The sequence below is a fragment of the Meles meles genome, chromosome 13, assembly GCF_922984935.1.
Source record: "Meles meles chromosome 13, mMelMel3.1 paternal haplotype, whole genome shotgun sequence".
Classification (NCBI taxonomy): domain Eukaryota; kingdom Metazoa; phylum Chordata; class Mammalia; order Carnivora; family Mustelidae; genus Meles; species Meles meles.
In genome coordinates, this window is record NC_060078.1 from 58,741,902 (window position 1) to 58,769,734 (window position 27,833).

At 45.0% G+C, this 27,833-nt stretch overlaps 1 protein-coding gene across 1 annotated transcript in view; it reads right to left on the bottom strand.

Annotated features, from left to right (window-relative positions):
- Positions 1 to 814: 814 nt before the first annotated feature.
- Positions 815 to 27,833, bottom strand: part of GOT1 (glutamic-oxaloacetic transaminase 1) — a 31,535-nt gene continuing 4,516 nt past the window's right edge. The window contains exons 2-9 of the mRNA XM_046026942.1: positions 22,608 to 22,789; positions 14,461 to 14,584; positions 13,889 to 14,001; positions 13,545 to 13,649; positions 11,658 to 11,808; positions 11,411 to 11,576; positions 10,583 to 10,725; positions 815 to 1,384 (exon numbers count right to left, since the gene is read on the bottom strand). Of these exons, the coding sequence (XP_045882898.1) occupies positions 1,245 to 1,384; positions 10,583 to 10,725; positions 11,411 to 11,576; positions 11,658 to 11,808; positions 13,545 to 13,649; positions 13,889 to 14,001; positions 14,461 to 14,584; positions 22,608 to 22,789 (1,124 nt within the window). The 3' untranslated portion in view covers positions 815 to 1,244. The remainder of the gene's footprint in view (positions 1,385 to 10,582; positions 10,726 to 11,410; positions 11,577 to 11,657; positions 11,809 to 13,544; positions 13,650 to 13,888; positions 14,002 to 14,460; positions 14,585 to 22,607; positions 22,790 to 27,833) is intronic.

The window sequence follows — 27,833 nt, forward strand, 5'->3', positions numbered from 1 at the left end:
AGTCTTGCCTCCGGAGTGCACGGCGCACACCTGTATGAGACGCCCCGTTAAGACTGACCGTGGTGGAGAAATCTGGACAACTCCAGAAGCCCAGCTCTCCCCAAATCCAACACAAAACGCTTTTCTCGCATGTGCATGGAGGGGACTAGAACACGAAGGGGGAACACCAGTCTGTGTGTCAGAATAGAAGGAGGACCCAATTACCCTTGATTGGGGCTTTTTTTTTTTTTAAACACAAAAAAGTATTTTAGTACTTTGGTAGGGACATTTTGGTTTAAAGAAGTGCTTTTAACCATTTTTTTTTTCACCAAAGTCTTCCCCCAAGAGAAAAATTAAATTCTCCCTAACAAGAGAAATGAAATACTAAGAACCGAGACTTTGTGGGGTAGGCCTGTGCTGGGGAGGGCCACACCCCGCTTTACGGTCTCGGACTTCTTTTGCCCCCTTGAAGGTACTGGCACCTCCTATTTTTTTCTTAAGCAACTAGCAAACTCCTCTAGAGCATTCTTTTTAGACTATGGCTTGCAACCCATGAGTGGACCACAAAATCAATTCCACGGGTCTCAATTCAACTTTCATTTCTTCAGTGAAACAACCCAATAGGACAGAAACTATCAGAACACACTGCTCACAGCAAGGGTAAATACTGTTGTGTGAAACTTCTGTTCAGTTTGTGTGTGTGTGTGTGTGTGTGTGAGAGAGAGAGAGAGAGAGAGAGATGTAAAGCTATCTCTTACCTTGCTCGCCCCAGAGAGCTAAAGCTTAAGGCTAGGGACATAGCCACAGAGAAAGAGCAGGAGACGGACACTCTGGGTAGAGATGACAAGTTTTAATGACACAGCCCACACTCACAATCACAGTTGGCTCTTCAGACAACTTGATCTTTGGGGCAGGATTTTGTGCAGAGTCAAGCAATACACAGAAGCACAGGAGCGACAGGGGCAACATTCTGGCTTCTAGTGAGGGAGCAAGATAACCACGTCTCATGATCAAAATACCTTTTTATTCTTCTTAAATAAAAACCTGATTTGCTCTGGCCTCCCAAGAGGCTCTGATCCCAGGCCCCTGGTTCCTTGACAAGGGATGTTGCCCTGTGCGGGGCCGCCTTAACCAGAGGCCACCTCACCAGAGCCGGTTCCAGTCCTCCAGAGTCTCTTATCCACAAGACAGAGCGAGGCTGGTGCAGGCAGGGAACACACGGGACAGAGGGCCGCTTTGGTGGTGCTGGTTCGGGTGCTGCTTCTTCACTGGATTTTGGTGACCGCTTCATGGATGGAGGTAGCCACATAATCTAGGTTTTTCGTGGTTAAGCCACACATGTTGATCCGACCACTTGGCAGCAGGTAGATGTGCTTTTCATTGACCAGATATTCAACCTGCTTGGCTGTTGGAAATGAAAAGAAATATGATTTAGAGTAGGAGGCATCCTCTCAGCAACGGGTTCGGAGATTCCATGACATTTCGCCGTTTTCCTTCTTACCCCCAACACAAAGAAGCAAAATAAAAGGAACTTTTTTAAAAGATTTTATTTACTTATTTGACAGAGGGAGAGAGATCACAAGTAGGCAGAGGGACAGGCAGAGACTGGGGGGGGAAGCAGGGTCCCCGCTGAGCAAAGAGCCCGATGCGGGTCTCGATCCCAGGACCCCGAGATCATGACCTGAGCCAAAGGCAGAGGCTTTAACACACTGAGCCACCCAGGCGCCCCAAAAGAAACTATTTTTATCCAATTCTAAAACACAGGGAAGTATGCTCAATTGATTCATACTTCTAATCCCCAGAAAGTTTAATATGGCTCCTCCTGATGGGAAACTTTAATCTGGGACTACCTCCCAATGGAAGCTTGCATGTTACCTTCACCGAGACATCTTCTCAAACAACCCTCAAACTTAAGAACATTCCACTGATACGAAAAACTGGTTTGAAGGGCTTCCTTCAGCTCTTCCTTAACCCCTGGAAGGAAGGAGGCTTGCTTCTCCCCAAAAACGGAGCAGCAAACTCTCTTCGACGTCTGTGTGTCACACCACATTGTCCAAGGCCCCACGCTAGAGGTAGTGGGTAAGCCCTAGGTGCCGTGAACCTGCAGGCTGAGACACTGCCAAGGCCCCTGTGACCTCAGGTCCCTCACTCACACACACACACACACAGGAGGGCTATCCCACGTTGTCTGTAGAAATGCTCATGCAGGAAACAGGAAGGGGCTGCCTATACTTCCCTTATGCCACAATCTCTAGAGATTTTTGGTCTACTGCAAAGCTATGAGACAATTTTATCAGATTTTTGCCTAAATAATTAGCACCCTTAATTAGCAGCACTGATTTGAAGGAATGGGCAATTGTCATGGACTGGATGTTTGTATCCCTTCAAATCTCTGGATTGAAACCCTAACCTCTAATGTGATGGCATCAGGAGCTGGGGCCTCTGGCAGGTAATGAGGTCTGGGTGATGCCTGTAAAATAGAGCCCCTGTGTTGGCAGGAGGGTCCTTATAAGAGACTAGAGAGCTGGTGTGTGTTGTGCATGTGCTCTCTCTCCCCTTCCCTTACCCCCAGCATGAGAGGACACAGCAAGAAGGAAGCCAACTGGAAACCAGAAGACAGCCCCCACCAGAACTGACCATGCCAGACCCCCTATCTCAGACTGCCCAGCCTCTAGAACTCTGAGAAAGAAATGCCTGTTGTTGGGGCGCCTGGGTGGCTCAGTGGGTTAAGCCTCTGCCTTTGGCTCAGGTCATGATCCCAGGGTCCTGGGATCAAGACCCGCATCGAGCTCTCTGCTCAGCAGAGGGCCTGCTTCCCTTCCTCTCTCTGTCTGCCTCTCGGCCTACTTGTGATCTCTCTCTCTCTCTGTCAATAAATAGATATCTTAAAAATTTTTAAATTAAAATAAAAAAAAGAAAAAGAAAAAGAAATGTCTGTTGTTGAAGCCACCCAGCCCATAGTATTTTGTTACAGCAGCCCAAACTCATATGGTAATAAAATCCTAGTAATCAGAGGAGCAGAGAGAAGCAAGATGGTCAAAGAGTAACAGTCCTCATTTCATCTGGTCCCTTGAATTTAGCTAGATCATTCTGAACACCTGTGAATTCAACCTGAGATGTAAGAGAATTATTGTTGGAATTCTACAAATACAAAGGTGACCACTTTTTGCAAAGGTGGGAGGTGTCAAGTGAATCAGAAGGGATTGATCGGAAGATAAACAGCAAGGGAGGGAGCCTCCAAAAGCCAGCTACTGGGAAGTAATAGAGCCCCGGAGCCCAAAATCAGAACTTTTAGAAATCTGCTCCAGTTGAGAGACATCCCTGTCTGAAAGATGCTCAGGTGACCAAGAGAAGCAGAATCCTAGGTGAGACAGTGTGGTCTCAGGATCCCTGGGGGTCACAGAAAGAAGGGGTGCCTGAGCCATTCCAATGCTTGGGAAACCGACTATGGTCAGTAAGCCCAGAAGTGGGTGGTCAGCTCAGTTTGCCATAAACCAGGAACCGATGCGATGGGGTGACTGCTCTGTATCGGGGGGCCCTACAAGCAGCAGGCCCCTGGCCACCTTCCTACCTCCCCCAAGAGGATCAGTACAGCTGCTCGCTCCAGGTGTCTGCAGAGTCTGGTGCACACAAAAGTAAAGGCGGCATTTCCCTGAGAGTTTACTGAAGAGAGTTTACTGAATTTACCGCAATCTTTCAGCTCTGGGGCTGGAGATTGGGGCTTGGCCATTCTGATTTTCATCCTCTGAAGCGACAGGAAAGGCTTTAGAGAACAGAAGCCACAAGGAAGAACCCAAAGCAGCTTACATTGAGCCTGGCCCCCTGCCAAGGGGCAGTGTAACTTGGCCGAGGCAGACACCTGAGAATTAGCACAGCGGGCCCTGCCCCCAGGAGAGCAGCTGGAGTATCGGGCTAATACCAAGTTTACCAGGAACACAAAAAGGCAAAACCAGCACTAGGAGAGAACAGTATATAGAATTCAAAGTTTCTTCTCATGATTCTTCTATCTTTCAGTTTAGAATTTGCCTTTTTTTTCTTTTTTTCCTTTTCAACTAGTTTATTATTTTATCAACTCTTTACTTTTAAGTCATCTTTTATAACATTCATTTCTACATTTACATATTATAAATACAATCTTCACTTTTGGCTTCCTTTCACTGTATTCCATTTTATTCTAAGTTTTGTTTTCTTTACAATTTTAGGATTTTAGTGTCTTCTAACAAACAGACCAAAATACACCCAGGACCAAGTGGATCACCTTGTTTTTCCACCTGGGAGATTATATTCTCTCCCCTCCCCCTACCCTTTTTTATTTTTCTTTTCATTTTGATTTCTGACCTTTTGGGATTTGTCTAATGCGTATTTCATTTGGGTCAAGGTTGATATTTTTATCATTCATCCATTCTTCTCCAGGCAAAATGACTTGGAGGAGGAATTCACAACAAAGGAAAAAACCAGAGGTAATACACTTTGCCACAGATCTAATTGATATGGACGGAAGTAAAGTATCAGAGCTGGAATTCAGGAAAATGAACATAAAATTACTAGCTGGGCTTGAAAAAAGAATAAAAGACACTAGAGAATCCCTTAGTGTAGAAATACAATCTAATTAGGCTGAAATTAAAAATGCTCTGAGATGCAGTCTAAATTGAAAGCTCTAATAGCTAGGGTAAATGAGGCAGAAGAGAGAGTCAATGACCTAGAAGACAAGATGATCGAGAGGCAAGAAATGGAGGAAAACAGAGAAAAACAACTAAGGGACCAGGAGAGGAAGGAGCCCTTGAGAAATCAGCAAATAGTATTAGAATTACTGGGGTCCCAGAGGAAGAAAAAGAGAGATGGACACAAGGTATATTTGAGCAAATCATAGCTGAGAACACCCCTAAGGTGGGGAAGGAAACAAACCTTTGGGATACAGCAAAGGTGGTCCTAAGAAGGAGTATACAGTCATATAAGCCTTTCTCCAAAAATTAAAAAAATCTCAAATACACAAGCTAACCATACAACTAAAAGAGTTGGAGAAAGGACAGCAAATAAAGCTTAAGTAATACAGATTACAGCAGAAATCAATGTAACAGAAACCCAAAGAACAGCAGAACAGATCAATGAATCTAGAAGCTGGTTCTCTGAAAGAATTAGTAAGATCGATAAACCCCTTGCCAGAGTTACCAAAAAAAAAAAAAAGAGAGAGAGAGAGAACCCAAATTAATAAAATCATGACTGAAAAGGCGAGATCACGACCAACAGGAAGGAAATATCAACAATGTTAACAACGTATTAGGAGCAACTACTGGCCAACAAATTAGGCAACATGGAAGAGATGGATGCCTTCCTGGAAATGATATAAACTACCAAAACTGAAGGAACAGAAAACCTCAACAGACCTATAACCAGCAAGGCAACTGAAGCAGTTATCAAAAATCTCCCAACAAATGAGTCCAGGCCCACACGGCTTCCCCAGGTAATTCGACCATTCATTCATTCAAGATTTTATTTATTTATTTAAGAGAGAGAGAGAGAGAACACAAGCAGGAGGAGTGGGAGAGAAGCAGGCCTCCCGCAGAGCAGGGAGCCCAATGTGGGGCTTGATCCCAGGACCCTGGGACCATGACCTGGGCTTAACGAATGAGCCACCCAGGCACCCCTCTACCAAACATTTAAAGAACAAATACCTATTCTTCTAAAGCTGTTTCAGAAAATGGAAAGGGAAGGCAAACTTCCAAATCATTCTATGAGCCCAGCATTACCTCGATACCAAACAAAGGCCCCCAACAAAAAGGAGAATTACAGACCAATATCCCTGATGAATATGGGTGCCAAAATTCTCACCAAGGTACTTGCCAGTAGGATCCAACTGTACATTAAAAGGATTACTCACCAAAACCAAGTGGGATTTATTCCTGGGCTGCAAGGATGGTTCAACATTTGCAAATTAATCAATGCAATACATCATATTAATAAAAGAAAGTACTCTCAATTGATGCAGAAAAAGCATTTGGCAAAATACAGTATCCTTTCTTGATTAAAACTCTCCACAATGTAGGTATAGAAGGAACATACCGCAATATTATAAGAGATATACAAAAAGCCCAGGGCGAGTATCATTCTCAATGGGGAAAAACTGAGAGCTTTTCCCCTAAAGTCAGGAACATGACAGGGATGCCCACTCTTACCGTTATTCAACATAGTACTAGAAGTCCTAGCCTCAGCAATCAGACAACAAAAAGAAATAAAAGGCATTCAAAAAGTCAAACTCTCACTCTTCGCAGATGACATGATACTTTATGTGGAAAACCCAAAAGATTCCACCCCAAAATTGCTAGAACTCATACAAGAATTCAGTGAAGTGGCAGGATAGAAATCAATGCACCAAAGTCAGTTGCATTGCTATACACTACCAATGAGACAGAAAAAAAAGAAATTAAGGAACTGATCCCATTAACAACTGCACCAAAACCATCAGAGACCTAGGAATAAACCTAACCAAAGAGGTAAAAGATCTATGCTCTAAAAACTGCAGAATACTTATGAAAGAAACTGAGGAAGACAGGAAGAAATGGAGAAACATTCCATGCTCACAGATTAGAAGAATAGTTAAAATGTCTATGCTACCTAATCTACATGTCCAACGCAAACCCTATCAAAATATCATTGACACTCTTCACAGAGCTGGAACAAATAATCCTAAAATTTGTATGGAACCAGAAAAGACCCCAAATAGCCAAAGGAATGTTGGAAAAGAAAACCAAAGCTGGTGGCATCAAAATGCCAGACTTCAAGCTCTATCATCATTCAAAGCATCATTCAAAGCTGTCATCATCAAGAAAGTATGGTACTGGCACAAAAACAGACATAGAAATGGGTGGAAGAGAATAAAGAGCCCAGAAATGGACCCTCAACTCTATGGTCAACTGATCTTTGACAAAGCAGGAAAGAACATCCAATGGAAAATATTTAGTCTCTTCAACAAATGGTGTTGGGAAAATTGGACAGCCCTATGCAGAAGAATGAAATGGAACCATTTCCTTATACCACACACAAAAATAGAATCAAAATGGATGAAAGACGTCAATGTAAGAAAGGAATCCATCAAAATCCTAGAGGAAAACACAGGCAGTAACCTCTTCGACCTCGGCCATAGCAACTTCTTGCTAGTCACAGCTCCAAAGGCAAGGGAAACAAAAGCAAAAAAGAATTACTGGGGCTTCATCAAGATAAAAAGTTTTTGTAGAACAAAGGAAACAACCAAAAGATAACACAAAGAATCGGAGAAGCTATTTGCAAATGACGTATCAGATAAAGAGCTAGAATCCAAAATCTACAAAGAACTTATCAAACTCAACACCCAAAGAACAAATAATCCAATCAAGAAATGTGCAGATGACAGAACGTGCATTTCTCCAAAGAAAACAACCAAATGGCCAACAAACACATGAAAAAAATGATCAACATTACTCAGCATCAGGGAATTACAGATCAAAACCACAGTGAGATACCATCCCAGACCAATCGGAGTGGCTAAAATTAACAAGACAGGAAACAAGAAGGGAACCTTCTACACTGTTAGTGGGAATGCAAGCTGGTACAGTTACTCTGGAAAACAGACAGAGGCTCGCCAAGAAGTTAAAAACAGAGCTACCCACCCAGCAACTGCACTACTAGGTATTTATCCCAAAAATACAAATGTAGTGATCTGAAAGGGCACCCACACCCCAATGCTGATAGCAGCAATGTCCACAATAGCCAAACTATAGAAAGAGCCAAGATGTCCATGGACAGACGAATAGCTAAAGAAGATGTGGTTTACAGATACAATGGAATATTAATCAGCCATCAGAAGGGATGAATACTTACCATTTACACTGACATGGATGGAACTGGAGGGTATTATGTTGAGTGAATAAGTCAATCAGAGAAAGACAATTGTATGGTTTCATTCCTTTGTGGAATGTAAGGAACAGTACAGAGGATCATAGGGGAGGGGAGGGAAAACTGAATGGGAAGTCATCAGAGGGAGACAAACCATGAAGAGACTCTTAACTATGGGAAACAAACTGAGGGTTGCTGGAGGGGAGATCGAGGAGCATGGGGTAACTGGGTGATGGGCATTAAGGAGGGTACATGATGTGATAAGCACGGGGTTATATGCAACTTATGAATTACTGAACACCATATATGAAACTAATGGTGTACTATACGTTGGGCAACTAATTTATTTTTAAATAATAATAAAAAAAATAATCAGAGGAGTAAACATATGTGCCAAGCCGTGTTCTAAGCACTTTATATTAATTCAGTTATGCAGAGGGAAGTTAGAAGAGCTTCTCAATGTCAGACAGCTAGTGGTCTGGGCTTTCAAGGCAGGCAGTGTAACTCCCAAATCTGAGCTCTTAGCCATGAGGCTAAGCTGCCTTTGTATGGGAAACGTAAAATCTGGACCCTGTACCCAGTGCTACCAAAGCAAGGTGATCTTCAGAAGTCACCCTGGACAGCACTGAGGTGTGTAAACTACAGTCAGGCAAGGAGACAAGGCCCAACCTCACACACCATCAGAGCCACCATTATTTCTAAAGCCGGACGCCCACTGGCAGATGTGGTTCCAGGGCTCCAACCCTGTTTTTTAGTTTGTTTGTTTGTTTTTAAGATTTTATTGTTAAGGGGCACCTGGGTGGCTCAGTCCTTAGGCATCTGCTTTCGGCTCAGGTCATGATCCCAGAGTCCTGGGATCGAGCCCCATATCCGGCCCCTGCTCTGCAGGAAGCCTGCTTCTCCTTCTCCCCTTCCACCTGCTTGTGTTCCCTCTCTCGCTGAGTCTGTCAAATAAATAAATAAAATCTTACAAAAAATTTTTTTTTTACTGTTAAGTAATCTCTACACCCAGTGTGGGGTTCAAACTCACAACCTCGAGAACCAGAGTTGCATGCTCCACCACTGAGCCAGCCAGGCATCCTGGTCCTTTTTTTTTTTTTTTTTAATGAAAATGAAACTTCTCTCCTTTCATCAGGGGAGGGCAGCATCACAGTTCAGAAGCTAAATTTACAGACTCTCTCCCTAGAAAAAGGCCAATACACACACACATAATTTTTCAAGTATCATTTCAGGGGCTTCACAGATCTGCTAGAGCAGAACACGGACAACATGCTGCCAACCCGTTCTGAAGGACAGAGGGTCATCAGGGAGCACCGCAGCAGGAGCACGGTAGAACCAAGATGGTGGGTACAATCCCTGCAACTGTTCTATTTTAAAATTCTTCCTCATAAAATGTTGGGAGGGAAAAATGAAACAGAACACATTTTTAAAAAGGGTAAATAGTGCCAGGTGCGAAAAATGTCACTTATGTGTTATAGGCACAGGTCTATTCTCACCATTTTTTAATTCATAATAAAACATTTTTTAATTCATAATAAAACTAACTTCCTACTCTGAGAGTGGATAATATGGGTATTTTATAGGGAGACATCCCCACCTTGTAAGCTTTTACAATATTACTCCTAAATACCATTTCCATTACACTTAATAGTCTAAAAGTTATAAAGGATGATTTTACTTATATAAGTGAACTAAATGCCCTAGTCCAAAATCACAAGGACACCTATGGCTAACTGAGCCATCCCTGTACTTTTTGGGAAGTCTCATTTTACTCTAAAGTATTTCTAGGGGTCTACTTATATGCAGCTGCTGCCACCTTTCTTGTATTTCCTTCTGCTTTTCCTGAGCTCATTTCATACAGGCACCCTGACAACCCTGGTTTACTGTGCTGCCCAGCACCTCTCATGTTCCACTGACTTAGCCATGCCAGGCACAAACTGTCCCTAGAGCCACACGGACTCAAGCTCCACACCCAGGCGAATGGCCACATCAGCGGCACCAGGTGACCCATGGCTTGGCCAGTAGGTGCTCGGGAATTACTTATTAAGTGAATGAATCCTGTCATCAGAAGGACAACTGATTGCTACTAAGCCCCACTGATGGCTGACCAAGATCACACACAGACTTTCAATGGGCTCTCAATTCCAACTACCAATTTTTCTTATTTATGGAAATAGATACTCTGTAACCTCTTCTTTCATTGCAATGCTTGGAGACTAGGAAAGACCTGTTAAGAAATTAGGTCCCTGTGGGGCACCTGGGTTGCTCCGTGGCTTCAACTCGGGTCATGATCCCAGGGTCCCGGGATCGAGCCCCACATCGGGCTCTCTGCTAGGCAGGGAGCCTGCTTCCTGTCCTCTCTCTTGCCTACTTGTGATCTGTCAAATAAATAAATAAAATCTTAAAAAAAAAAAGAAAGAAATTAGGTCCCTGAATAAGTGGTATAATAATTACACTTAGGATTAAGGAAAAGCCAAAAGGCACCCGAGCATTTATTTACGAGAGACCTTTCATAAAGCAAGGCTCCTGACTACAAATCCTGTTACTTCCCAGCCCACAAAAACGAAAATATGCTCATTATGGGTCAGCAGGTTTTCACTAAGAAAACTGAACTTGTTCTGGCCCAAGGTTACGGCTGACCAAAGAGGTGACAGCTAAAGGAGTCAAACCCAAGAGCATGAAGAGAAGGGCTGCGTCCAAGAGCAAGCATTCGAGGTGGTTGGGGGACACTTACAGTTCAAGCCAGTGAAGCTGAACATTCCAATTTGCTCAGTGATGTGGTTCCAGGTTCCAGGCGTCTTGAGGGCTTCTAAGCGCGTCCTGAGTTCAGATCTCATGGTCAGAATCCGGTCAGCCATTGTCTTCACATTACCTGTCCTGAGTGGACAGCAATATAAATATCAATCCAGATAGGGCAGACAGATGGCTCACGGAAGCATGTAGATTTAAGAAATGTAATGTAATCTATACACTGAAAATGAGATCACAACCTGCCCGTGGTAGTATGTAGGTGCCCGGATGGGTGGACGGGCAGGCCAGAGAGACACTTACCAGGCAGAAGGAAGCAGTGAGCTTCTGATGGAATTTAGTGCTCGTCTTGGGTCTACTGGCAGTAATACCACTCATGTTTTAACCCAGAATTCACCTAAGCACTGACCCAGACCAGGATAATGAAGCAGACTGTAGATTTAGTTACTATATAAAAGTTACTGTTTCAAAATGAGGCAAATATATGCAAATCAAGTAAGGAGGAAGAGTTCCCAGACTGTCGCACTGACTTGCAGCTAGATAATCTGTTCTATCAGGAATTCCTTCCTGTGTTTCCCAACTGTTAGGGGAGGAAGCATAGTGCTGGGAGGGCAGGGGGAAATGCCCCATTCCTCAATGCTTCCTCCTCTGGGCCTGAGCTGTGGGAGTAGGTGCCAGCCTCATTTTACGGAAGTACCTAAAACTCAGAGTTTAAAGTGATACTGTCCTGCCTCTGCCAAAATCAAAGGGAGAGAGAGTTAAATGTTCTGTTCTCCATTCCCACACCTCACCCATCGGGCTCTGCGCCCCTTACCATTCCTTAAAGAGCTCAGGATTAGAGAGGGTACAGGCCACAATCCGTGCGCCCTGAGCAGGGGGGTTGGACCAAGTAATTCGCACAATCTTCTCCATCTGGGAAAGGATCCGCAGGATGCTATCAGGATCTTTTGCAACCACGGTCAGATTGCCCACTCGCTCATCTAAAGGGAGGGAGGAGAGTCAGCTCGGGGCACCAAGGCAGGTGGGGGTGGGGCAAGGCTGAAACCCAGGAGAGCACTCACTGTAGAGCCCGAAGTTCTTGGAGAAGGACTGAGCGCAGAAGAGCTCAAATCCTTCAGACACGAAATAGCGAACGGCCCAGGCATCTTTCTCTAGGTCTCCAGATGCAAAGCCCTGATAGGCTGAGTCAAAGAAGGGGAAAAGAAACCGGCGCTGCGAGGAAGCAAAGCGAGTCAGGGCAGGAGATCCTTCTGGAACCAACCTCAGACACCAGCCTTCCTTCCCCAGCTGGTGCCCGCACAGAACCCCTAACACTACCCATTTCTCCTCGCTCCCCTTTTTGCATTCAACCACCACTTTACATCTGTTTCTCTGTTCAGCTTAACACCAACAAATCTAACAATTATTGTCCTAGGGCATCACAATGCCACTTTGCCAACAGGACTTATTAGTGAGACATGGAGGTCGTGTGTTGGCCGGGTCTTCCCTCTGAATTCCTGGTGTGATAAGCTTGTCAGCTGGGTCTCTCCAGAGCTCCCCAATGATTTGGGGCTAGTCTAGCAGACACTCAAGACAAAGGAGACCTCAGAGTCCCTACTCTCAACCCCTCCGACCTCCTCATGGAACTCCCCACAATTGAGCTTGCCCTCGTACTGGGCTCGTGCTCTGAGTGGACACCACTTCTATGCCCCCAACTGTCCAAGCCAGGGGCCAAGGTGTGTCCTCCACTCCTCCTCTGGTAGCTCTCTCATCCAGCTACAGCCAACCACATCCCAGTTCCTATCAACCCATTTCCCCGGAGCTCGAGACTCCTTTTAGGTCTACCCCTGCTACCGCCCGCACTCAGCTCCCACTCAGCTCCCACTCAGCTCCCAGTCAGCTCCCACCCGGCTTGGTGCACGGGCCTCCTCACTGCTCTCTGGGCCTGTCTGATCTTGCCTCCCTCTGATCCACTCCCTGCTATGTAGCCTGAAGACCACAAAGTTTTGATGGCATCAACGTTTTTCAGTGGCTCCCCAATGCCCTCCAAATGAAGTCCAATGCTTCAGCACACGATCTGGCCCCCACTTACCTCTAACTCACTCACCTTAGAACTCTAGGCTATACTGAGATTACTTCCAATAAATGGGCCATGACTTCTGCCTTGGGCATTGATCACCCTCCTCCCTCTGTAGGGAACACTCCATTCCTGCCAGCCCCCGACCTGTCCTCATCCTTCAAGTTTCAACATGACGTCTTCTGCCACTACTGCAATCCTAGCACACGTGCACACACATGCACACACACACACACTCCTCAAGTCTGTGCTACGTGCCTCCACGTGACCCCTTCAACACAGCCACAGTACTTGGCTGTCTCCTCAGACAGGCTGGATGCTCTCTGAGGGCAGGGACCATCTCCGCTGTGCTCACTCTTGTACCCCCTTGGTGCGTGGCACTTAACAGTTTCTCGATGAGTATTCTTTAAACATGTTAAAGAAGAATACATGTGCTTTGAGCTAGAAATCCCAATCTAGAAAGTTATCCCAAAGAAATAATAAAAGGGAGTCTTATATATAATTGTTCAGAAGAACAAGAAACCTGAGATCTCAATGTCCATCGACTGATTTAATCAATCGCGAATGTGCCACAGCCATGCATGGGAACTGTGCTACCGAACTTCAAATGACATGTGAAGGAATGCCAATGAAAGACAAAGTATGTTACAAAACTGTACAGATAAAACAATGCCATCTTTGTGGAAGAAATATATTTACATGTGTAACTATTTAAAAAGAAAACAAAAAAACAATATTCTATATACCAAAATAGTAACAGTAGCTTTCAGTTAATATTTTTCTTCTATGGGCTTTTCTCCATTTTCCAAACTCTTCCGTACACAGGTATTGCTTTTGAATACATAAAAAAAAAAATACAATTTCTCAAGAGATGCTCAGAAAGGGCAGTTACCTTCATGACGGACGCGATCTGCTTCCACTGCTCCGGAGTTGGGTCAGTCCCAGTTGGGTTGTGAGCACAGGCGTGGAGGACAAAGATGGAGAACTCAGGGGCACTCTGAGGGGAAGGAAGCTACGTAAGCTCTGACGCTAGCAGGAACACCAGGGGTTGGGGTCAGAGTCAGTGACACACAGGACAAGGGGCAGCGTATTTCTTCCTCATGTGCTAACTCAGAAACCGCCATTTTGGTTTGAGTAGGGCTGTTTCAGACTCTCCCTTATCGACTAATCCAAAGACCTTTCCCTGCTCCTCCTGACACCATGGGGCTCTGTTTACTTTTCATCTTAATTGCCCACCTCCAGATCATTCAGGAAACCTTGGAGATCGAGTCCTCTCTTCGCTGCATCCCAATAGTGATAGGACCGAATGTCTTTAAATCCAGCAGCAGAAAACACACCATTATGATTCTCTGTAAGCAGAAGGGTGAAAAGTTAAACGACCTGACAAACACAGAGGCCTAACTGGAAGGGACGCACATCAGCCGCTGGGGCCCTCAGAGGTTCAGCATTCAGTGGGTCAAAACGAGGTGAGCGGTGAAGACTTAGAAGAATGACTGAAACCACCAAGAACAAGTTCAACCAGTCAGTCATGCTAAACTTCCATCCTACCATGGTGACACTTCCTATTTCTACACTTTCTGCCTTCTCAGGGAAGTTTCAACATGGGCTAAAACACGAGTCTTGAGAACAAGGATTCCTAACCTGGCCCGGAGCATCAGTCACTCACATATTGCCATGACCCACTGCTCCAGACATTCCCAAATGTTGGCTGATCCAGGGCTGGGTTACATTTCTGCATCAACAGTGAGAGTCATGAGGGTAATTCCCCCCACTCCTGTTTCTCTTCTCACTGTAGCTCAAGGACTCACCCCAGGTTGGTGAGGACACATAGACAGGCGTGTCCTTGTTGTTGGTTCCATTGTACCATCGGGCTAAGAACTCGGCTCCGATTCGGAGTGCCCCTGTCCCCCCCAGAGACTGCACACCTCCAACCTGAAAGAGAAGCAGCAGCAAGGTCATTGGCTGGTAGTGGCGAAATCAGAAGATTATCAGGAAAACTGTGGTAATGAGCACTGACTTTGTGCCCACTCTGTGCTAAGCCTTTATTTATTTTTTAAAAATTTTGTTTATTTACTTGACAGAGATCACAAGTAGGCAGAGAGATAGGGGGAAGCAGGCTCCCTGCTGAGCAGAGAACCCGGATTCAGGGCTCGATCCCAGGACTCTGAGATCATGACCTGAGCTGAAGGCAGAGGCTTAACCCCCTGAGCCACCCAGGTGCCCTCGAGCTAAGCCCTTTAAACATTCTCTTATGGAAAAGTTCACAACTACACACGGAGATGCTATATTTGCCCATGCTTACAAACAAGGACACTGAGCTGATGAGAAGTCAAACACCTCACTCAGTAAGCAGCCCCTGAGCACTAAGTCAAGGTCTTCAACCCGGGAAGTCTGGGAATCACACTCTGAGGGGAGCTTCCCAACAACACAGGTTGAGGACACACCCAGGCCACATGCCTACCACCTGGAAGGCAAACCCATCCCTTCAGTAGCACCTATCCCAAGATCAGAATTTATGCCTCCAGCAGGAGCCTCTGAAATACAATCTCTGGTTTGCCAGTGACCACAATCTTTAAGACTCCCTGCTACAAAACAGGCTCATTAATCCAGAAGTATGTCCTAACAAAGGTGACCTGTGAGGATATCCTTCCTTAACTTCCAAGCATCTCAAAATGACCTCACGTGGGCAATGATAGAATCCTAGGCGTTCCCATCTACCGAAGACCTTCCCACATTCTCATGTGACTCTTACAACTCTCCAAAGTCAGTCCTAATCCCCCAACTCACACACAAGGTAATCAATTCAGAGAAGTGGTCTGGGAAAGGCTGGGAGTGGCAGAAAGGCGGGGAGCCGCAGAGCTGGAAATGAATCCAGCGGGCCATCTTGCTTCAGTCCTAGTCACCCCCCCCACCCCCCCCACCCCCCCACCCCCCCTTATGCTGCTCTGCCTACACACCTCCGAGTCTGCCCTCTCACAATTCTCAGTAGGCTTTGGCTTCTCTCAGTAGAGAAATGACCTACACTGCTCAGGATGTCTATGGGACTAAGGAGAAAGAAAGAAAAGGATCATCTGAGAAAGCCTATCTAAATAAAAGGAAGGGCAGACCAATCTAGCAACAGTGGCAACCTTCAGGGAGGGACCTACAAGGGGGAATAGGGTCAGGGGACTCTGGCCTACTCTAGAAGTTATTTTTTAAATTAAGGAGAATATAGTCATGCATTATTTGCCAAATTTTAAAATAAATTCTAAAATGTATTTAGCTGTCTGGGATTTGCTGTAAAATAATTTGCCTTTAGCACAGGGTGCTGGGGGGGGGGGTCACTGTTGAAGCTGGGTGACAGATTCAACCGGGTTTGTTCATTACACCGCACTACCTACTTTTGTAAATATTAGAAATTTTCTGCAATAAAAATGGTCTTAAAAAACCCTTCCTAGACAAAGAAGAAAAACTTCTGAAATTTTTAAAAAACAAAACACTGATGCTAAAAGGTAACAAAGGGGAAAAAAATGGAGAAAGGGGAGACCGAGCTCATTCATGAATACTGATACTCACTTTCCAAACATTAATGGACAGCACGAATCCAACAGTACACTAAAAAATACCTGCTTTCTCAAGTGACAGTCAGCCCATGAGTGCATTATTAAGAAATATAGTATAAAATGTGTCATGCTGGGGGTCTGGGCAACTCAGTTAGTACATGACTCCTGATCTCAGCTCAGATCTTGATCTCAGGGTGGTTGAGTTCAAGCCCTGAACTGTGCGCCACACTGAGCATAGAGCCTACTTGGAAAAAAAAAAAAAAAAAGTGTCAGGCCGCTAGGTAGAGAAAACCCAAATGATCTTCATAACAGATTAAAAGCGTAGCTATTCCTGATTTTGATGCTCAGTGAAACAGGAGATAATGGAACTTCTTGAAAATAACAGGAGAAATTCATTCAGCCGTGATGAGTAAGTCAGCTTGATGATGAACAGTGAATCATTGGCAGAAATCCTCTTTAAGCCAGGAACGAGGCAGTGCTACCAATTACCACCATTTGTTACTCTTCCCCAGCGTTCTATCTGTATTCAGAGGTCTGAGCCTCTGTGAAGAAGTACTGCTGAAGCATGAAACAGAAGCCAAGTGGACACTCAGGGGAAGGAGCTGTGCACAGTCGCACACTGTAGGGGAGCCAAGACAGCAGACTGGCTGCGAATGGCCAGTGCCCAGCACGCTAGGCACACCAGGGTGCCTTTCCTTCCCGGAGAGCCACTGAACACCAGGCCCCTCCCATTACTTTCCTGGTCTTTTTTTTTTTTTTAAGATTTTATTTATTTATTAGAGAGAGAGAGGGCACAAGCAGAGGGAGAGGAAGAAGCAGACTCCCCACGGAGCCAGGAGCCCCACATGGAGCTTGATCCCAGGACCCCGAGATCATGACCTGAGCTGAAGGCTGATGCTGAACTGAGCCACCCACGCACTCTTACTTTCAAGGTCTTGCCTTCACATGTCATCTATCTGGATTCTTCATACAAATCACTACACCAAGGTGATGTTAAGCCTTATGCGCATTTATTTTTCATGGATTTGTCACCAGCTAAGTTGAATGTCAACTTTATTCATGATTTCACATTTCAAACACCTAAGTAATTCTGGAATGTTGATACTTTTATACAAATGAGCAAGGCTCCCCTTGAACCTGGTTTTCAGTTACCACGGATACGTGACAGGGGTATGTGGACATTAGTGCAAACATTCCCAGGTATAATCTTTTATTTCCTTTCTCTCCCACTTCAAAATGCAAAGTCATTGACCAGAAGAAGTCAGAAGGTCAGTAGACTAGATTGAAAACATGTTTGGAAGAAATAAACACACTTCAATAACATTGACCTAATCCTTAACATTTATGACATATATGACCCTGGACATCAAATTCTCAAGAAATTATCATTCCCTAAAAATATGCTGAACACAGCATGGCTTCAGTGAAACACAAACTGTATGAGCAATGAAGAGAGAAACATTTGGGGTGAACCAATAATGTATCAATTTGGTCATTCTGTGACCTGAATTTTGGCGAACTGTTCTACAGCCCAAGGAAGGCCTTGGGATGAAGAAAACAAGTGCAAAGTTCCAAAGGAGCCAGGCAACTAGCCCTGGATGGGTGTCCAGAACCAGAAAAATCCAGTAACACACGGTGTGCGTGATGCCAGGAGGTAGTCTACACTCCTGCTTTAGCTACATGGCCGGGAAGAAATACCTGCTGTACCCAATTAACACTTGTCCGAGACCACAGTTTGCCAATGTGAGAACTTCACTGTGAGAAGCAGGAGAGCAGACCGGAAGCTGCTTATGGCCAAGACCATGTTGCATGAACCTGGACACGCCTAGGAGTTCACACGGTTTCTGGCATGGGTGCTAACATGGGCAAAGCAGATGAAGACGATGACAGCACTGAAAGGATGAGCCACAGCGAAAGCCCTAAGCCTCCCAGAGGTGACAGTCAAAGTGAGGACCTGGGATGGCATCACACAGCCCACAAGCCCTCCTACCAATGGCGAATCAGGATTTCCGAAGCTGAAATACTACAACGCACGATGTGAAAAATGACATATGGCCTGGATCCTAAGAGCTGAAAATAGAAAGCAGTAAGAGGCAGGTCTCCTCAAAATGGTTGATGAACCCGGTAAAGTTAAATTTGGAGAAGACAAATCTAAGGGAAGACATGATTACTGATTGTTTTCTGGTCTATTCCTTCATTCACGCTGCATCTCTTTCAAGTTTTGGCTGAGGGGCACCTGGGTGGCACAGTCGGTTAAGCGTCCAATCGCGATCTCAGGGTCATGAGCTCAAGCCCCAGATTGGGCTCCACGCTCAGCACAGAGTCTGCTTAAGACTGTCTCTGCCTCTGGGGCACTTGGGTCACTCAGTGAGTTAAGCCTCTGCCTTTGGCTCAGGTCATGATCTCAGAGTCCTGGGATCGAGCCCTACCTGCTCCCCCCTGCCCCACCCACTCTGTCTACTTGTGATCTCTGTCAAATAAATAAATAAATAAATATTTAAAAAAAAAAAAAAAAAGACTCTTTCTACTTCCTCTTCCGTCTGTCCCTCCCCCCTGCGCTTGTTCTCTCCCCCAAATAAATCAAATCTTTAAAAAAAAAGTTTTGGGGGCACCTGGGTGGCTCAGTGGATTAAAGCCTCTGCCTTCAGCTCAGGTCATGATCCCAGGGTCGTGGGATCAAGCCCTGCATCGGGCTCTTTGCACTGCAGGAAGCCTGTTTTCTCCTCTCTCTCTCTCTCTCTCTGCCTGCCTCTCTGCCTAGGTGTGATCTCAGTCTGTCAGAAAAATAAATAAAATCTTTAAAAAAAAAGTTTTCGCTGAAATGTCATTTCTATTACCATCATGACCACCCTAGTGAAAACCCTATCTAGCCCAACTCCCACACACAGCCTCTTCTACTGATAGGCCTCTTCTACTCTATTTTCACAGAATTTATATTCTTTTAATCTACTCCATCATGACCTTATCTATTATATTTACAGTTGGCTTCTCCTCACAAGACTGTAAGCAAGGGCCAAAGATTCTGGGTCTTTTGGTCACTGCTGTGCTCCAGCTTCTAGAACAGTGCCTAGCCTACCCTTAGTGGTAAGCACTCATCTGCTGATTGACTGACTGACTGAATTCAAACATCTGAGAATCCTGATTTGCCAGGCTAGGAGCATAATGCTGAAGATTTACAAGATAAGTAAGTAAGCCATCATCCTTGCCCTGAGGGAAGTCATGGTTTGTGGAAGACAGACATAAAATTATACATCACGGTAATGAGCACAGTAAGTACAGTTATTCCTAAGCTGTGAACAAAGTCCTGTGATAATTTGGTCTGGCCAGAGAGAGCTAAGGATTCAGCATGGAAGTGACCCTTGGCCGGGCCCTGCACAACCTACAGTCTCCTGGAATGTCAGGAAACTAGTCGGGGGGGGGGGGGTTGTTGGGGATTGTGAGTCACTGGAGGACAGGATGAAAGCTGGCTACAAATTATACCACACACCCAGCTCAAAGTCTGGATTTGCCCTGTAGATAATGGAGGGGCTACCGTGTGTGCATATGTGCGGCAAGGAGCAGGCGACATGATTATCATCTTTCTTTGCTATGAAAGATCTTCCTAGTTGCACTGTGCAGAACCTTTAAGACTTTTTTTATTTGAGAGAAAGGGGGAGAGAGAGAGACAGAGCACGAGCAGAGAAGAGGAGCAGAGGGAGAAAGGCAGAAGCAGATGTCCTGCTGAGCAGGGAGCCCAAATGCAGGACTCCATCCCAGGACCCTGGAATCATGACCTGTGACAGACACCTAACTGACTGAGCCACCCAGGTGCCCCTGCACTGTGCAGAATCCAACAGAATGGGGAGGAGACTAGAGGCAAGAGGCTATCACAAGAATCCTAACGAGAGGATGGTGGGCTGAACTAGGACTGCAGCTTGGGAATGGTGAGGACATCCAAGGAAAAAAGAACTCAGAGCTCAGAACCAGACAGGAGCTATGGTGATGCAGATGCCAAGACAACGTCCTAAACTATCCCCCCACAATCCCCCACAAAAAGCCTTCAAGTATTTACAGACTGCCATCTAAATTTGTTCTCTGATCAAATACACAACATAGGAGGAAGCTGACTAAGAGGGAAGGCCATGTAAATGACCAAAACGGGAGCACAGGGCAGAGGAACAAGCACCTGTCCAAGACGATTAGTAAGTGTTGTAAGAAGTGTTATAAGGTTACTGTGTAAGAAACATACAGTTTCAGAGGAAGGTCCCCAACACAGAAACTGTCTCTTTGTCAACAATGGAATTCCACGGAATCTATCCACAGCATCTCTCAAGATAACCCTAGCTGCCTAAGTCCTCCAATCTCAAACTTCCATCAGGACTCTCCTTCAGCGAAACTCATTAATTACTCGTCTAATCATAACCCCTCCTTCAGCGAAACTCACTAATTACTTGTCTAATCATAACCCGAGTTCCAGGACTTTCACTCAGAACCTCCCAGCCTCCTGACAGAACCCTGGTCCTGTGTGCCCCTCATTTCTCCCCTGCTTACCAAGGCATCTGGGTAACAGCATGTGGAGAATAAATCAGATGATTCCAAGATGTGGTCCCTTCCATCATGAAGGCTGTGCTACGACACTGGCCCAGAGGAGCAGTAAGGGCAGCTGCCTCAAACTGCACAATACCAACCAGGCTATCGTTAACACCCCAAGCCCACCCCCTGCCTACCCTGCTGCCAGCTTTATCTTCTTTGAACACTTTGACTGGGTAACTCCTCTGCTCAAACCTTCAGGTGGTTTCCCCTGTCCAAGGTACCAAAATCAGCCTGGACATGCTCCTAGCTCCAATCAGGTAGGTCTCTCTTCCACCTAGACCCACTTACCTCCCCCCGAATTCCCTCTGCTCCGAAAAAATACCTCTCCTTTTCCTCCCTGTGTTTGCAGTTCCCAACCCTGGCTGCACTTTGGAGTCACCTGGGGAGCTTTTAAAACTATGCCCTTGCAGGGAAGGGAACTGGGGGGAGGATGGGGGAACTAGGACAGAAAGGGCAGGGAGGGAAAGGGCAGGGAGCGGGGTGCCTGCGTGGCTCAGCTGGTTAAGCATCTGCCTTTGGCTCAGGTCATGATCCCAGAGTCCTGGGATCAAGCCCCACATCAGGCTCTGCTCAGCGGGGAGCCTGCTTCTTCCTCTCCCTCTGCCCACCACTTTCCTTGCTTCTGCTTGCACTCTTTCGGTCAAATAAATAAAATCTTAAAGACAAGAACAAAAACAAAAAACGGACAAGCAGACAGGGAATAAAGGGGGACATGTACCCATCTGTACATGTGTATGTAAAATTCCCCAGGTGATACTATTCTACACTAATTCCTAGCATTGGGAACCAGAGTCCTGGCCTCATTCCCCAAAGTTCAGCCCACATCCCAATTCTATCCCTACCACTATCCCTGGCTTCTGAATCCCCTTCTCCCCAGAAATACACACATACACACACACACAAAATTCTGCATAAAATGTCAGGGTGTGGGGGCACCTGGGTGCCTCCGTCAGTTAAGCATAGAACTCCTGAATTCAGCTCAGGTCATGATCTCAGAGTCATGAGATCAAGTCCCAGATAAGGCTCTGCACTGGGCGTGGAGCCTGCTTGGGACTCTCTCCCTCTCTCTCCCTCTGCCCCCACCCCCTTGTGCATGCTCTCTCTCCAAAAAAACAAAACAAAACAAATTTCAAGGGGTTCAGAGGCCCCTTAAATAGTCCCCTATAGGACCATAAACCACAAACCAGTCCTTTTCTAACACAGATGGCATGTTAGGCCTTACCTGTGGTTAAAGAAGGAGCAGATCTGGGTCCAGACCTGATTATCTTGGTCATTCCACTACACTCCCTTGGCTTGGCATTTCCACAAATGGCTTCGCCCAGTAGCCACGATGTGACTGTCTACGGCACAGGACCCAGCAGCCACAGAGGCCGGGCTTGCCATCCGGCCCTACCACATGCACTACCCGGGCCTTCAGTTCACACTACTTAAACCCTTGTTCATGGACACTTCAACAGACTTTAAACCAAACTGAGTTTTCAACCTTGTCTCACCTCTGCAGTTTCTAAAGAAAATATAGCTAACCCTGAATGACACAGGCTTGAATTGTGCAGGTCCACATACACCTGGACGTTTTTTCCCCCCACAAATCCAGTACAGTATTGGAAATGTATTTTCCCTTCCTTACGGTTTTCTTAATAACATTTTCTCTTCTCTCACTTTATTTTACGAACACACACGAAGCACATGTTTTGTGTTCTGGTTATCCATAGGCGGCCAGTAGCCTATCAGCAGGTCAGTTTTCGGAGAGTCAATAGTGATTTAAGGATTTTTGACAGAGTTGGCACCCCTAACCCCCACACTGTTCAAGGGCCAACTGTCCATCCTTTTCCAAAACTCACCCGCTTCTCCTGGATAGCTGGGCTGTTATCCCCAAGGGCCAGGCGGGAAGCACAGGTCCGGAACTCAGCGAGGCCGAGGATGGGCAGGTACTCATGGTTCAGACTGCTGTCATTAGCAAGCTTCTGCTCCACCTTCCTCACCACCGGCAAAACCCAGGGCTGGCAGTCGTCTGTGCGATAAGCTGGAACACAGCGAGAGTCACGTAAGAGGGAGGAGGCAGGCTTCCTTCAAGGAAGAGCAGGAGCTGGGACTGGGCACCTTCCACCTCCTTCCATCAAACAACAGAGAGCAAAATGAAAGTCAAGTTCATTTCCTGACTGTCCATCTGCTCTGGGCCAGGAACGGGGTGAGGCGCTAGGGCAGGCAAGACAGCCATGGTGCCACCCTTACAGATACTCAAGCTCTTAAATATGTGACCTCGAAAAGACAGAATGCTGAAATAACACTGGGACATCACAGAGCCTGATAGATGGAGAGTGCACGAGACAGCAGCACCCTGCACACTCACGACCACATAACGGTTGTTCTGTTGATCGTCCTAGCACACTGAGGTCTGTAAAGCCACGAGCCCAGAATCTTCTTCCTTCTCCCAAGAAATCTCCCAAGAGAATTCTGGGAAAGTGCTAGGTGCTACTTCACATGACTGCTGCAACTTCAAACATAAAATCTGGAAAGGAGGTGGCAGAAGGCCTACCTCCTCCTCTTGTCCTAGAAGAACAGAAGTGGGACAAATCGTGAGCAGAGGCCCCAGGGCTGAAGATTCCAGCAGATGGTTACACAATCCCCGGACAACCTATCTGATGTCTGCACACGTCTCTGTCCTCTCTGCCATGCCTGACCATTTGACTATTCCTCTTACATCATATTCCACACTTTTATTGATCTAAATGTATCTATTTCATAATATTTACCCTGCCTATAGCAAATTTCTAAGCACCTGGACACTAAAAGTATTTCTAGTCCCGTTATCCTATCACTGATTTTTTTCCCCCCTCGTGTACCATATGATTATCTCAGGATTATAGCTTTAGAGGGCAGCTGCTGTGGCTTGCACCCAAGCCAATGATCTGAGCTGATTCCTCACAGAGGTCACCTGACTCTGCTGGAATGTTTAGTTCTCCAACAGACCCACACTTTTTCAAGTGATCTTGAAACTGAAAATTTTAGAGTAATTCTGATTATTTTATCTTGTTGATTTCTGCCCAACATGAACCCCTGACTTCTTTTTAAAAACCACTTTTTAGGGTGGTTGAGATTGTTTACAGAACAACATATGCTGACTGTAGGAGATTTTAAAAAGCCCAGAGAGCAAATGATAAACATTATGATTAATATGTAATCCCAGCACTCAGAGATAGAGTATGAACATTTTAGTGTACAACCTTCTGAGCTTTCTTTTACATGAGCATATTCTTTTATAAAATCTGCATCATACTGTATATAAAATTTTTTTAAAGATTTTATTTATTTATTTGACAGAGAGATCACAAGTGGGGGGGCGGGGGGGAGAAGCAGGCTCCCTGCTGAGCAGAGAGCCCGATGTGGGGCTCTATCCCAGGACCCTGAGATCATGACCTGAGCCAAAGGCAGAGGCTTAAACCACTGAACCACCCAGGCGCCCCCGTCATTAACTATTCTTTTAACAGATGATATATTCATGTCCCCACTCCATCCTAAGCCTCCACCTACCTCGTTCCAAATCCTCCCCTCCAATAAATAAGTTATTCTTCATTTCTTTTGTATCTTTCCAGAATTTCCCTGTGCATACATAAGCAAATACAGCCTCTTATGTCCCCCTTTTTTATACAAAAGGTAACATATACTCTACACTGTTCTGTTCCCTGCTTTCTCTAAAGATCTTTTTCTATCTGTGTACAGAGTGCCCTTGATTCTTTTTTTTTTTTTTTTAGATGTATTTATTGTGAGAAAGAGAAAGAGAGCACAAGTGAGCACAGGGGGGGCAGGGGGATACGGAGGAGGAGAGAATCTCAAGCAGATGCCAGGCTGAGCAGAGCCCCTTCGGGCTTGAGCTTATGACCGGAGCTGAGATCAAGAGTCATAGGCTTAACCAACTGAGCCACCCAGGTGCCCTCTTTTCATTCTTTTTCTACAGCTGCATAACTGATGAATGTACCATAATTTATTTTGCCAGTCTCTTGCTGATGGACATGTGAGTTGTTTCCAATCTCTGGCTATTACATAACAATGCTTCAGTGAACAACCTCATACATATGTCATCTTCATGTAAATATATCCATAAGATGCAGGGTTGAAAATGGAAATGTAGGCTAAGAAGTATGTGTAAAAATTTGTAGTTCTGACATATATCCAAATTGGCCTCCACAGGGATTTTATCAGTTAACACTCCTACCATCAACATGTAAGTATCTGCTTCCCATAGCCTCATCCAGAGTAAATTTTTGCCCGTATAAGGATGCAAATGGTACCTCAGGGTAGTTTTAATTCACATTTCTCTTACCATGAATTCAGTTGGTCATTTGTCTTATTTACTTATTTACTCTCATACATATTTATTTAAGTAGGCTCCATGCTCAGCACTGAGCCCAACACAAGACCTGAACTCATGAGCCTGAGATCAAGACAGGAGCTGAGATCAGGAGTTGAAGGCTTAACCCACTGAGCCACTCAGGCGCCCCCATTGTTCATATTATGATCCATTTACAACACAATTTTAGTGGCTAGACAACATTCCTTTTCATGCAAAATTTATTAACTATTTGCATTGCTTCTGATTATTTGATATTATAAACACTGTGAAAAATGTTCTTATATCTTTACATATATTCATGCATGTTCCCTTAAAGTTTCTAGATGTAAAATTACAGTCAAAAGTCATACAACAAATAAGACTTTACAAGATCATTTTGACTTGGGGTCTTTTTTTTTTTTTAAGATTTTATTTATTTATTTGAGAGAGAGACAGAGAGAAAGCATGAGAGGGGAGAAGGTCAGAGGGAAAAGCAGACTCCCCTTGGAGCTGGGAGCCGGATGCAAGATGACCTGAGTGAGATGACCTAAGCGGAAGGCAGTGGCTTAACCAAGTGAGCCACCCACGCACCCTCAGGGTCTTTCTTCTATCAATGAACTCTACCCTCTAGGGATGTGTCATCTACCAATCTGATAAGCACCTCAAACTAGTAATAAGAATGTAGACAGAGGTGCAGACTGACACAGCCACTAACCAATCAACAGGCTCTAGGTAGGTGGCTGTGACTCACAACACTGTCACAACACTCCCACGCCACCCCCTGGCCTACCAAATTCCTTCCAAACGAGTCATAATAAGCCTATTGTATCAGGTGGGATTTGGTCTGGTTTTTTTTTCTTTTTAAGATTTTGTTTATTTACTTGAAAAGAGAGAGAGAGAACACTTGTGTGTGTAAGAGCAGGGGGTAGGGGGAGGGGGAAGCAGGCTCTCTGCTAATGCAGGGCACGATCCCAGGACCCTGGGATGAGGACCCTGGGATGAGGACCTGAGCCGAAGATCATGATCTGAGCCAAAAGCAGCCGTTCAACCGACTGAGCCACCCAGGCGCCCCTGGTGTGGTTTTTTAAAGAGATGCCAAAATAACCATTTCCAAGTAAGAGCTGTCCCTGAAGATTTCTCTATAATCACAATGCTACCATTGTTCATAATATTCTTGGAATTCTTCTTTTGGAATTATTTTTAGACATGATGTCTCATTATTTTGAATATCCTCAATGGTGCCAAATCTTTGTCCTTTGAAAGTAAATTTGGTTTCTGGAAATGGAACTTGCGATAAGGGCAAACATATCTTTAACTAAACCACACAGAGGGGATACTATTTAGATATACAATGTGGGTGTTCATAGAAAAACCAGTTCTGTTATGCTTCACATCTGTGTTTGGAGGTTATGGGCATTGCATAATTATGCCATATGTATTGTATTTATGATAAGTCATTTGTAAACCATGTATTATAAATAGGAAAGACGAAAAAGTCCCAGAACCACCATTCTTACCCATACTGTCTACTCTGTACTACTCTAAAAAATCTTGTCATAAGATTAGACGCAAGGAGACATTGTATCTATATTATGACAAAAGAGAAATTGGCCAACCTCCCCCACCTCCTTCCTAGTTTCTTCCAGGTTCAGTTCCAGATTCATACCCCAGGCCTTGCCTAACTGCCCTAATGAAGCAAAGAGCAGAAGGCTCTTGGTGATTAAAGCAAGGAGGTCAAGCATTATTAACAACTATGATTCCTACTCTCCCAGCGGATTTTCATTCCTGTCAGACCCAAGGAATTTCTCATTCATGTTTTCATTCACTCATTCATTTAACAAGGACTTACTGAATCTACCAAGAAGGAGACACCGGCTACAAGGAGCTACACAGAAATGGGCAAGGTAGAATAAGATACTGTCTGCCCTGGAGGAAACACAGAATATACAGCCCTTAATTCTCTTGTAAGGAGTCAGGGAAAACTTTACAGAGAATGAAAGATGAAAAGTGAGTAGGAGTTTAAAAGGTAGTCAAGGGAGGGGCATTCCAGCGTGGGAGCAGAGTCTTCCCTTCTGCCCTTCTAGCTTCTTTGGCTGGTCTAATAATTAAATTGCCATAACAGATTAACAGAAGAAAAACAAAAGTTTAATAGCCTCTACCACCCGTATCCAGGGGGAGAAACAGGACAACTGAGTTAACTCCCCCCAGTGGCCAAAGCCATTACCTTAAATACTGCCTTCAGCTAAAGACACAAGAGGTTGGGGGTGGGGAGTTAGTTCTGCAAGACGCTGGTAGAAGCACAGGAAACTAGAGAAAGGTCAAGATGCAGATTTAAGCCCCACCTCTCCACGATGGTTCCTCCAGATTTAGAGTCACCTTCGAAAGACATTCTTACAAATGGATATTTCCCTTACAAATGTAAATGTTTTTTATAAAAAGGGTAATTTCTACTTGGTTTTCAGAGCTCCTCCTGTATTTACAGTTTCTTAAAAATAACCAGCTTAAAAAACAAACAAACAAACAAACAAAAATACAGCTTAGGAAGTGCCTGGGGGCTCAGTTAAGCAGCTGCCTTCAGCTCAAGTCAGGATGCCCGGGTCCTGGAATCGAGCCCCACATCTGGCTTCCTGCTCAGCACAGAGCTTGCTTCTCCCTCTCCCTCTGCCTGCAGCTCTGCCTACTTGTGCTCTCTCTCTGTCAAATAAACAAATAAAATCTTAAATAAATAAATAACCAG